This window comes from Buteo buteo, chromosome 2, assembly GCF_964188355.1.
Source record: "Buteo buteo chromosome 2, bButBut1.hap1.1, whole genome shotgun sequence".
In the NCBI taxonomy this organism is placed as follows: Eukaryota; Metazoa; Chordata; class Aves; order Accipitriformes; family Accipitridae; genus Buteo; species Buteo buteo.
This window is the reverse complement of record NC_134172.1, coordinates 8,137,945-8,151,060: the sequence shown is the minus strand read 5'-3', so window position 1 is coordinate 8,151,060 and position 13,116 is coordinate 8,137,945. Positions and strand designations below refer to the sequence as shown.

Here is a 13,116-nt window from a genome sequence, read left to right as displayed (position 1 = left end):
ACACCATGTGCTGTCTTAGATAGTATGTAATCCCATGCGGGCTGAATTTCCTAAGAGAAATACAGTTGTGGTTGAATTTGGAAGCAACATGAAATCTAACAGATTAACTGCGCTACCACTGCCATGTGCATTTTTGATGCTTAAACAGCAATGCTTGTGCACTGATCTTTCGTTAAAAGAAATTGATAGCTCTATTGCATAAGTGTTTGCATAAGTGTCTGTGTTTTCAAAAGCCTGACAATTTTTGACTGGAAAGGGGAAGTGTTGGACTACTACAAAACTCTAATTTTTGTGTGTTCAAACTGATGTTTTGTGTAAACAAGTCATTCTCTTTGATGTTAGTCTGTACATGTAAGTGCATACCTTCTGTAAGCAGTAAAGAAATGATGACAAAGGTGAACCTGGAGGAAGGGCAGTGACAGTAGGTACAAGTATGTAAGTGAGCAGAAGAACTCTGTCAGTGAACACATGCTCCAAGTTAGAAAAAGTGGCAACTTCAACCTTTGAAGATCACTTCCATTCTGAAAGGTTAGTAGAGGCTGTTGGACTCTCAGGCAGTGTATTTAGAACGTTTAGGAAGAGGTCCCAAGTAATGTCCAAATTGCGCTGGAAAAACTCCCAATCTTCTGCTGAAAACCCTTTTGAGTAAGTAACAGATTTATTTGAAAGGCTCAACTTTTAAGTAATATTTCTGTTAGGATTTCTAGCTAGTAGAAGCATTGACAAGCATGCTCTTCTCCCCAAGGAAGAACAGGACTGTCATCTCAACTACTAGGAGTAATCTGGAACTATTACATCAGTACAGTCATGCAGTGTTTTATACCCAGGAGAGCACTTTTGTACATTAAAATCAGATTTGGAGCCAATCTAAATGATTATTTCCTCAAAGTTAAAATATCACTTTAAAGTTGGCAGAGTCTGACAGCAGTTTTTAGGTGCTAAAAGTAGCATCACCTAATAGTTCCTGGCTTTTTGAACTTTATTTTCCTGAACAGAAAACTATATTTGTTTGACTTTTTTGTGCTAACATCTGTTGGAGGATCAGTTCCTTTGGAGGTTACATGTACTATATACTTTGGTTTTCCTGCTCCTACTTTGTCTAGTGCATATTAATGAATTTCCTTAACTGAAAAAGCTTTTACACGAGGAAAAAAATAAGTATTTCTTGTTTCTGTGCTCTATTATAGAGCTGTCAGCTATTATAGATACTGTCAGTGGAAGAAGTGCTCAGTAGCACTTTTTCCATCCAAATTCCTTTATTTAGGAGGAGGAACTTGCAGATTAAGGTATCCTCATTCTCAAGTGGCAAAATTTAGTTTTCATGTTGTTGAACAGGTATGTTGAAAATCAGTGATCCAAGTGATGATAGTAGGTGGCCATTGTAGTATCTGTATAAAAATTTGAAGCCTTCATGCTACAAGTTCTGTTGAATTTAGCAGGCTGGAATTTGAGAAAAGACTTTTTTGTATTGCTCAGATAATGCAAAGTCTGTGACTGTGTAAATTAAATTTTCACAATTAGGTGTATATAATTGCTTTACAGACATTTTTCACTATCTGAAAGGTATAAAACAGCTTCAGTGTTAATGAGAAAAAGGCTCTTAATCTTTCAGGAGTACTATGTAGTCTCCCTAACCTTCTCATTGACCTGATTTGTCCTAACTCCTATCATATTGTTAAATATCATTCTCTTTAGCCAAAAGGTCAAACAGTGGCAGGAACTACTGATGCCAAAGTAACAGAATAAACATCATAATCATTTTTGATAACTTCTTTGCCTCTCCTTAAGCTTGTACAAATGAAATGGAAATGGAAAGTGGTGGAGAGGATGCGACGTTTCAGGAACAGCCTGTTACTGATGATGGCCCTGGTCAAGAATCAGCTGTTGGATGTGTCACAGACGGTAAGAGAGTTTTGCAGTCTGGGAAAATGCATCACAGAACCCTTCAGAACCCTCTTCCATTCAGTAAGCTTTGTGGTACTTCATAAATTTAAGAGGAAAAAGTGCTTGGAAAGCAGTAGGAGACAAATTGCATCAGTTCTACTATTTGAACTCTCAAGCAAGAGTATTAACTTTTTTGCTGAAGAAGTATTTTATTGAAGGCAAAGATGGTCTTTGGAGTGTTTGTGTAGGAGAAAGTTTTTTTGCTTTTTTGGTGGGACTAGCTCTCTCCAAAAGCTTGAAATACAGTTAAATGCTTTAGTACACTGGAGGTTTATAGTAAAAACCACTATTTGTTGCTATTCAAATACAGTCACTCATAGTTTCTCTTCAAGTCTTTTTTGTTTGTAGCTGCAAATAATTGGATTGGATTAATTTCTCCTGGTGTGTTTTGGGGCACACTGTAGAACTTCTTTCCAGTTTATGTGCTTCGTGGTTGTAACTCCACAGGTATCTTTGGTGAAGGATTTCTTTTATTCTTTTTTCCCTTTGTAAATAAAAGATAATTTGTTTAATAAACAAATGGAGTCATCTAGACAGGGTGTGCTGCAGTTGCTGATCATTTGTGTTCTGGGAATAAATATATCTTGTCAGTCACAAATGAAGTACCAACCAAAGAAAAAAATACAAATAGAATGGTTTCTGGGTCAAATGCTCTAAATGTGTTAGTGACTGATATCAATGGCAAAGAACTTTCCAGTATGTCCCTTCCACTCCCAGCCAATGTTGGAGGATGGTTGCTCTAAGGGGAAACAAGAAACCTGCATTTAAAGGCAAAGCAAAAAAAATATCTTGCAGGTTAGCTGTGATCACTCTGTTATGCATCACAGCCTGTGGTATAAGGGCCATGATTTAAAATGATCAGTGACGGCACATTCATAATAAAATACTAGGCTTTGAACTGTATCGGCTGAGGAGGTTGTAGCAGTGTGAATTTAAGAAGAGTGCAAGTGTAATAGAAAGTAAGTAGCCTGTAAGAGAATCAGGGTCCATCAAAAGAAGATATGAAAAGCCAAAATCAAAGCAATGAATGTGGTTCTCCATGGAATAGATACAAGACTCTGGAACTCAATGGTGAACAAAGTTGTGGATCAAAGGTGCTTGATTTGGTTCAAAGGAAGGCTAGACAAATATTTTTGGAAGAATTCCATGAGACATTGGTAAATTAAAAACCAGCATCAACTGTTTTGACTTCAGGTGATTTCCTAAAGTCTGAAGGAGCGCTAGGAGGGAAATATTTTTTATTTGTACTTTTCCTGTTCTTAGCTCTCTGCTTTTTGGAAGTGTTGGGACAGTTGCTTAAAATACATTAATTTATGCTAGCATGTATTTTCAATATACAGAAATGAGAAAGGAGAACCTACTTTCAGCTGCCTACCTGGAAATGTGTGTTCAGATTCCTCAAAAATTAATCATGGGTCTCCTTTCTTGTGATTTACTCTTCTGTGTTTCCAGGGAAGAAAAATAATGAACTAAAACCATAGACTACTGTAAACATAGGCACAAAGAAAGATATTTATGATGTATATTTTAAGCTACGTATTAAATTCACTTAATTAAAGTGATATGTACTTGGTGTACTTGATGCATACCAAGTATACTTGTTGACCACTACACCTGTGTAAGTTTTTCTTTTTCGCACTGAGCCTTTAATATGGTTGTACTTACAGGTGTATCACTAGAAGAAAAGACCACACAACTGGAAACAGAAGTCTCTGTTGAAATTAATTCAGCTGAAATGGAAATGTCTCCTAAAAACACACCAGCATCTGGTGACAGTCAGACTGAGAAAATGATGGACATGATGGAAGGTGTTCAAGCTGTAATTCAGCAGGAGTTAGACAAACAAGTGGAAGAGACACAGCTACCACAAGGTAGTGTGGAGGTATCGGAAGTATCCACAGTAGACTCTCGGTCTCTGTCTTCAGTACCTGAGACCATAACTGTGACGCCAGAAATACAGGAGACTGAAAGTAAAGGAGAGATTAGTACCCCTGTAGAACAACAACTGGAAATAATAAAAGTGCAAAAAGATGTAGAAAAAGCAGAAACCCATGAAAAGTCAGAAACACCAGCTCTTCTAGAGGTAGAAACTTCTACTGCAAATGAAGGTGCCGCAAATAGTTCACCAGTTGGAGACAAACCCATAAAATCACCAGCTGAGACTTACCCTTCACTTCCCCCATCAGTTAATATAAACAAGACAAATGTGTCTTCCTCACCAGATGTTTCATTAGACTTGCATTCTGCACGAGATGTACAGCACAGTCAGCCCCCAGCATTGCCTTCCACTGCTGGAAGCGCTCTCCCAACAACTTACGTATCAGTCACTCCAAAAATTGGCATGGGAAAACCAGCCATCACCAAACGCAAGTTTTCTCCTGGAAGACCCAGATCAAGACAGGTAAGCATGTAGAATATACATTTATGAAGCGCGTAGTTCAAATTTCAGTATAATGCATTACATTCACCTGTTTTTTTAGGATGTAGTATGAATTTATTCTTCTAAGTGAATGTGTAGTTTATTTCTTCCAAAACTAATTTCCTGTTAAATAATTGAGAGATCAGACATCATAAAGGTTCTCTAGTGAGAATTAAAGTTTCTTCTGGCTCATGCTTAGAGCAAAATAAAAGAAAATTTGTTATATTTTTAATACATATGCTACAAATGCAGATATATATAATGTTGTGCCTTTTAACTTGTCCCTTAATCTTTTTCATACATGCATTTATTTTGGCTAGTACTTTCAGAGTGTGCTACCATTTCTGAAACTGGCTTTATAGAAAAACCTGCAACAACTCCTCTTTCAGTCATGCTACTATCTTGATTGACATTTTTAATGGCGTTGCAAATAATTGATAGTTTTGTTACATTAGTAAACACCATGTAAGCACTGTCTGATACAAATTGTTGTGGTTTGACTAGGATTAAATTTGATAAGTGAAAAGAATCCTTAAGTCTGTCGCCTTCTGCAACATCTTGCTCCCTATTTGAGTCATGTAGTTGTGGGGTAATAGTTTATCAATTTGTAGGATTTATTTTGTGTTTACAAAATTCTACACAAAAAGTATGTCAGTGTGACAAACTAGTGTTTCGTTTCTGTTCTCATCACAATTTATTTTTAGTCTTTGGGACTTCTAGGTTGATGATTTCGTGCTTTTCTGAACTTAGCATTAAAAAAGCTTTTTATATATTGCACAATTCTTTCCATTTTTACATGTTATCTAAGGGTTCAAGATTCTTGATTCTTAAGAAAAGGTATGAGATAGTGTTCTGAAAAGGTTAAAAGTATATAATAAAGGCAGCAAACATAAGAAATTAAATTTGGAAGCTTTTAGACTATCTCTGGGAGTGGGGGGGTTACCCTCATATACAAGTGTGTATAAAAATAATTTTTCTTAATACTCTGTCTTAAAAATTAAATTTCTTTTCTCACCTTATGCAAATTGAAGAGGGGTGGGATTCTTAGGCAGTGTAAAATGAATTCAGGTTTTCTGTTGGGGAAGTTAATTGTCATCTTTCATGTTCCAGTAAGAGTTGTACATATTTTTCTGTGCAATTTGCCCCTGTTCTGCATGGGAACCAGCATCATGATACTGGTAATAAAATTAGTTAACAACCGGAAAAACATGAAGGCTGACGCCAACTGTAAATGCCTGTAACAGAATAGATACACATCTTAAAAAAAAAAAAAAAAATCTGTAAAAGTAGCAATTTGTATATTCTATGTACAATAGAGTATTGACGTTAACCTCTTAATATGTGGTGTCAGTAATGCAAATAAAACTGAGTTGAATTACAGTTTGTAAGTCAGGTGTAACACAAAATCCTAGCTGTGATGCTAAATCAATATAATCTGTTCAACAGTTTGAAAATTGTATTTTAAAATAAGAAAGTACTTAGCAGCTTGGCAGTACCTGTTGTAGAATTGGACAAGTTACTTGTAAAATTAATTATCTGTCTTGTAAAAGTATGTTGGAAGTGTGTGAAGGTTTCTTTTGATTTCAGTTATCTTTGTCTTGCACTTTAAACACCTATTAAGCTGGAACTTCTGTGAAGTGAATAGCAATTTTCTGGTAAGAAAAGCACATGCATACTTTGTCTTAAGTCCTGGTACGCTTTCTTGCTTTCCATTGATTATTTAGTTTTAGCACAGATCGGCACTTCATGGAAATCAGTGAAAAATTGTATTGAGTAAGGACTTAAATAAAATGAACACCCTGCGGATACTTGATTAGTGAAAAATAAACGCTTTTTCTGACCAGTAATCTAAATTCAGCTTAACTACTTGGTAGGGCTTTGGGATCTTTTTCAGACTCTTCATCAGTCAGTATTTACTTTTGTTCATCTCATTTTCCATGTTGGACATGAAGATACAAGTCTTGTACCTGTAACTAATGCATCTTTTGAAAAAAGAGAAAAATCTTGTATATAATAGATGTTTACTAAAACCAGCTTTGTTATTAAGACCTTACTTCTGCTTCCACAGAGTTTAAGAATTCTGTGTTTATTTTGCTTCAGTTAGATTTTCTAGGTCACTGTACAGTAAGTTACATATGATATTTGCAGAAATATGTATATGCTTTCAACAGTGACAAAATTATTTCTGGTGTTCTAAGTTTGCCATGTTAACTCCCTACTTTGGGCCTTTGCTGAGGGACTGAAACGTGGTCTGTAGCATATAAATAAAGAGGTTTAGAAATGTCCAGTTACAGGTAGGTGCTTTCCTTTTAAGCAAGATGTAATTGGACAAATCCACGATGTGTAAGGCATGTGTTTAAATGTTTTAGCCTTTGAATTGCACACAGAAATTGGTTTAGGTTTGATTTTGTGGTTTGGTTTTGTTTTGTTTTTTAATTATTATTTTTGCTGTAAATGTTCCGTTTTTTTAAAGAATTGTGTACTTTTCCAAATTAAGAGTTGTGGATAGGAGCAGGAGCCTCTCTATGTATTCGATTGTCAAAGAACACCTTCTGTTTTTGTCAAATTCTGCTCAATTTATGTCATCTTAAAAAGCACACTTTACATACAGTGATTTTTTGTTAATATTTGTTCTTATTCTCAGGAAAAAAAGTGCTACATTTTTTTTTATATTTATGCCAGCAGCCCTATATATGACTGTCTTTATAAGCAACTCATGATGTATGATTTTAGAAACTGAATCACAAATTGGTGAAAGCAAGAAGCCTCAGCTGTAACTGTAATCTTCCTTGCAATGCTCTCTCTTGCCTACTTTCAGTACTCTCCAGATGCTTATGTGTGCAGGGTCTGGTTTGGTTTCCTGTTACATGACAATCCTTTGGGGCAGGTTTGAAGGCAAGTAAGCAGGTTTTCACCAGGTGTAAGAACAAAGAATTAAGACCTGTTGTTTCATGCCAAGTGTGGCCCCATCGCTGAAGAAGGGACATAAACTCAATTTAAGGTATTTTAGCCTAACACAGTGTTTCAGTGCTTGTCTGTCTGAACGTGATTACATTGATCCAAAACAAGTGAAAAGTGGGGAAAAAAATTCTGGAGGCAAAAATACTTCTATGAACTTAAAGATATAGCAGTTTGGAATAAACCAGGTCATGTGTGGTTCTTCTCTGGGTGTCACTGAAGAGGAATTTTGCCTTCTCAAAAGCGGGTTAATTTTATGGGTTTGAGGTCTGCTTCTTTCTGTTTAAACAATAACACATACTGCTCTTGTGTTGCTTTGTGTCAGGTCCTAGGTTATGCGATACAGTTATTACCTTGCAGCTGCATGAGTTCTTAGGAACATGTCTTAGAGGGCAATGAAATAGGAGAGAAAAGTTACACAAATAGGAGTGGGTTATTTTTATTGATTAAAGAGGTTGTGGCTCCTGTACTTGGTGAAGCTAACATTGGCTCTAGAGCTGCTTTCTTTTGTTGCACAAAGGAGCTGTCATTGCAGAGCTAGTTGCTTGTCCAAGACAAGGTTTAAAATAGATAACTCGTAAAGAGTCTGATTACTCTGTGGACCCTGAAGACAAGCCAACATTAGCCAATTTCCACAGATGGCAATATTCTCCACTTTCTTGTAGAAGATTTAAATCTTTTAATATGTAGTTTACCTTGTTGGAATGTCCTATTCCTGTTTAAAAAAAAAAAATTGTAATGGATGTATGGAACTTCATAGGAAGAGGAATAGGAAAAAAAATTCTCTGGATCCTGAATATATTGCTCCTCAATTTTATGAGACACATGCTTCACTGGAGTCAGGGGAGTCCATGTAAAGGAATAGTTTCTGATTTGGATTTCTTTTCATTAAATTTAATGTATTGTGCTGGGCAGTAGAATGAATGATTGTCCCTTTCTTCAAAAATCTGTTAATAGAATTGCTAATAAAATATATTTGAATTTGAATAATTACTCCGTTTCGCTATTAAATACAAAGTTATGTATAATCTGAAGTGATTTCCTGTATAGGATCTTAGTAGTTTGGATTTGTAATAGGCTTTAGCGATGTGTCTGCAACACCACTATATCACTCCTATTTTGAAAGGACTAAAACCCATCTCACAAACCATGAAGACAATATTCTGTTTAAAAAGGCTTAGTGAGTTCCTTCCAGGGCTGCGCTATCAGTGTTGCTGTCGTCACCACCCCTCTCCCCCTCTGGTGGGTTGACCCTGGCTGGATGCCATGTATTGGGTTTGCGTGCCAAGGTTTTGGTGGTGGGGGGATTACAGGGGTGGCTTCTGTGAGAAGCTGCCAGAAGCTTCCCCCATGTCCGATAAAGCCAAGGCCAGCCGGCTCCGAGATGGACCCGCCGCTGGCCAAGGCCGAGCCCGTCAGCGATAGTGGCAGTGCCTCTGGGAGAACAGATTTAAGAAGGGAAAAAAGTTGCAGCGGGCACAGAAACTGCAGTCGGAGAGAGGATTGAGAAGATGTGAGAGAACCAACCCTGCAGACCCCCAGGTCAGTGCAGAAGAAGGGGAGGAGGTGCTCCAGGTGCCGGAGCAGAGATTCCCCTGCAGCCCGTGGGGAAGACCCTGGTGAGGCAGGCTGTCCCCCTGCAGCCCAGGGAGGTCCACGGGGGAGCAGATCTCCACCTGCAGCCCAGGGAGGACCCCACGCCAGAGCAGGTGAGTGCCCGAAGGAGGTTGTGACCCCTTGGGAACCCCCACTGCAGCAGGCTCCTGGCAGGATCTGTAGACTCATGGAGAGAGGAGCCCACGCTGGAGCAGGTTTTCTGGCAGGACTTGTGACCCCGCAGGGGACCCACACGGGAGCAGTGTGCTCCTGAAGGACTGCACCCTGTGGAAGGGGACCCACGCTGGAGCAGTTCGTGAAGAACTGCAGCCCATGGGAAGGACCCATGTTGGAGAAGTTTGTGGAGAACTGTCTCCCACAGAAGGGACCCCACGCTGGAGCAGGGGAAGAGTGAGGAGTCCTCCCCCTGAAGAGGAGGATGAAGCAGCAGAGACAAGGTGTGATGAACTGATCGTAACCCCCATTCCCTGTCCCCCTGTGCCACTGGAGGGGGTGGGTGGAGAATCCGGGAGTGAGATTTGGTTTTATTTCTCATTACCCTACTCTGATTGACTGGCAATAAATTAAGTTAATTTTCCCCAAGTCAAGTCTGTTTTGCCCATGACGGTAATTGGTCGAGTGATCTCTCCCTGTCCTTATCTCGACCTGTGAGCCTTTCATTTTATTTTCTCTCCCCTGTCCAGCTGAGGAGGAGGGGTGATAGAGCAGCTTTGGTGGGCATCTGGCCTCCAGCCATCGTCAACCCACCACACCCCCCTAGGACTTTTGCAGGCATCACTACTTTGGTTAGAAGGAACAGGAGAAAATCCATATTCTAAACAAAAGGGGAGCTATGTATAAATCAATATGTAGGTACAGTTATACTGATAAGAATTGCTTTGGCTGGTTCAAGCTTATTCTGCTTCAGAGAATTTGTTTTTTCTGTGTCAGCATAAGAACTCCTATCAGTAAGGTACACTTCTACTAACAGTGTTTGTTAGGATAGCATATTATCCATACTTTTAGCTTACAGGTAAGCTTCAAATCTGCATCTGGCCCAGGGAGAGGACCCTCTATCTGCCAGGCTTAGAGTCTCACTGACTTCCCATGGGTTTTGGTCCATGGGCTGTCTCTTCTCTGTTTCTGTTATCCTGCTCCATAGTGGAACCAAATTGGTTGTTACATATATCCAAAATTTAGTTGTTTGCAGATCAGAGATACTCACTAGTAGGTGCCAGCATGGTCAAATTCTTACAGTGTAGTCCACAGAGTTGTGCCTGTGCAGTGTCTTCTCCACGGAATATGCAGATTCTCTACCCTTGCCTATAAACTGCAAAGTTATGCCAGGGGCAGGGCCTCTCTTCGATCTTTTTCATATTTCTTTTTTCTGAAGTAATAGTCTTAAAAGAAATTATCATATAAGTTTATTAATGACTAATCTGACATATATCTAGTTTGAAATAAATCTTCGCAAGGAAAATGGGTATTTTTTTCTGTGGAGGTATACTTTAAATGGTATTGGGTATATTCTATGTATCTGAAATGAACAAATTTGATAGAGTTATTCTTGCTACAGCACTGTGTACTGGAAAGCATAATATGAAGTCAATAAATGGAGGGCATTACAACATGTGGCATTGTAAGACTGGTAGATGAAGAGTTGAGAGTGATCTGTAGAATAATATTGAATAGAAAATAATAACCTACTGTTTTTGTTATTCCATAAGTACTATTTTAGAATGCATTCCATGGAAAATACTATGAGTAGAGGTATTTAATTTTCATCATGAAGATATTGGTGATCACTATTATACAGCTTACTACCTATTTCTAGGTGTTTTAAGAGATTTTCTAAAATGACACTGAAAAATGCAGAGCAACATGATGGGTTCGGATGTATGTTCTTTCTTGGGTATTATGGCTTTTTTGTAGTCTTCAGTTACATAGTACCACTGAATATATTGTTGTAGTGGTAGATGTTGGGAAAGAAGATGAAAAAGAGTCTTTTTCAAGGATTAGTTTTTGTTACAACTTTTATGGTTTTTGGTTTGGTTTTTTTAATGAGAAGAGCTATATTTTGAACTGATTAAATTTTGTTCACAACCCTAAATTTACATAAAATATTAAATTGCAAATCCAGCTTTGTGCATTTGTGATTGCGGTATATTTCATAAAGCATTAAGCAGCTAAACACAGTCAGTGGTAATTTAGTGAGATCTCCTGACCCTTGCTGACATTGGGTTTCCTTTTGTTATAATTTACTTGCAGCTGTGTTGTTCAATTTCGAGGACTCAGGAATATGATGGAGAATTAGAACTTCCTGTTTCTGTCACAGTACATAATTATTGCCGTGGTTCTGATGTAAATGAACTGAATAGAACTTTCTTTTCAGTATTCTGTGGTAATAGGCATTAATTAAAAGCCAAAATATAATTAATGAATCTCTTGGATGTAATTCATTTGTTCATAGTATTGTGGAAGTGTGTGTTTTTAATTAAGTTTATCTGACCAAGAATTTAAATGTTTCTGATCTACAATAAAACTTGGATTAAATTTCCAATTTAATTCTTAACAATATGGTTCGTGAATCATATACAATTCATTTTGTTTTGCAAGACTGAATATTTCATATTCAGATTTAATATTCTATTAGCTTTTTAATCTTTTGAATATACTTAATGACTGGACAAGTGTGTCTTCTTAAAAGGAAAATAATTTTGGGTGTCCCAAATAAGAGTAGGTAGTTTCAGTTGTTGGTAAGTATTTTCAGCACGTTTGAGTTCTTGAATTTTGACCCTCAGCTAGCATGTTGCCTCCCTTATAGATTGATGTAAAGATTGTTTCTACAATACACAGATTTTCTTGGTGTTGCTATACAGACTTTCTTTGAGTTCCCATATTACAAGAACAGTTACTTACTCTGCATTATGACTTTAGAAATATGGGGAAACTGTAACTAAAATTCAATGGAATTTTTAAATTTGTCTTGCCAAAATGGAATGTTCTTTGATACTAAAAATACGGCTAGCATAGTAAAGGTAAATTTCCTGTTGCCACAGACCTGCCGATGTAGTTGCTAACTAGTGTGACAGTGCTTAGTAAAAACTTGAGATTTTGATGGAGAAGTGATTCATAAACTACAGTGCTCTTGATATAACCAAACCAGACTTCAGTCTTGCCATTTCTGCCTGGTGGAAGTTGCTGCGGGCTTAAGGAGTGGGATTCACCCAACCGCAGATGTTCAAAGATCTGCTGTAGTCACCTCAAGGTTGCTGTTAGCGTCACTGGAGAGAGCTAGGGGCATGTAGGGTGAGACTAATCTGACACCTTCCATCCCATGCGGTGAGTTGCCCGCTCCAGGCACCCGTTTCTCGTTGCTGACCCTGCAGGGAGCCCAGGGTGGTTCAGCACAGATAGTGACGTGTGTTTCAGTGGAGTCACCCCAGGAATGTGTTTGGGTAGGCGTATCAAACCTCCATTTCTGTGGAAGTTTGCTTGCTCGCTTTCCTCCTGTTTCTGACTTGGTGCGCTTGTGCCCCTGTTATGTCATGAATATATGCCCTTAGGTCCTGGGTGTGAATGGGGACTCTTGTCCCTCTCTAGGTTTATGGGTGCAGGTTTCTGCTTAACACTGTTGCCTTGTTAGAAGTTGTTCATCCTTTTCATCTGCTGAGTCATCTGCATGATGACCATCTAACTGAAGTCAAGCTAAAAACTGCGATAGCAAAATCTTAGAACTTAAGCTGTTTAATCAAGCATACTCACTTTAACCCAAGTGCAGGTGAGCAGTTACTGGCACTAGCAGTTCAGCTAGGGTATTTTTTGGAAGCACCTTGGCAGAGGGGAGACAATGATGGACAGCTGAAAACACACAGGTAGTCTTCTGGGCACTAAGCAGTTTGTAGGTTGTGTACCTAATTACCACCTTGTGTAGGCAGAATTGTAAATTTTTTAATTTTTTAAGTGCTTTACTGTCTATATTCCCTTTCCCATGCAGGCATAACTAAACTCCTAGAAAGCAGATTTATGCTCGACACCACTGTGGCCACACTGTAGGCTGTACTGCTTGGACAGTGTTGGCATTTTTAAAAAGCAACTTTTATGCATAATCGGGCTTTTAGGTCACTGCCAAACTTCTTTTGGATCTATTTTGCCAGTTTAAATACTGAGCTATCTGAGCAGCCGTAGGTTACTGCCTA

General features: G+C 38.3%; 1 protein-coding gene across 12 annotated transcripts in view; it reads left to right on the top strand.

Moving 5' to 3' along the window:
- KMT2C (lysine methyltransferase 2C) overlaps nt 1–13,116 on the top strand; it is a 200,558-nt gene that overhangs the window by 110,572 nt on the left and 76,870 nt on the right. For all 12 annotated transcript variants that reach the window (XM_075045134.1, XM_075045077.1, XM_075045086.1 and 9 more), the window contains 2 exons: nt 1,789–1,902; nt 3,612–4,345. In XM_075045134.1, coding sequence (XP_074901235.1) covers nt 1,789–1,902; nt 3,612–4,345 — 848 coding nt within the window. The remainder of the gene's footprint in view (nt 1–1,788; nt 1,903–3,611; nt 4,346–13,116) is intronic.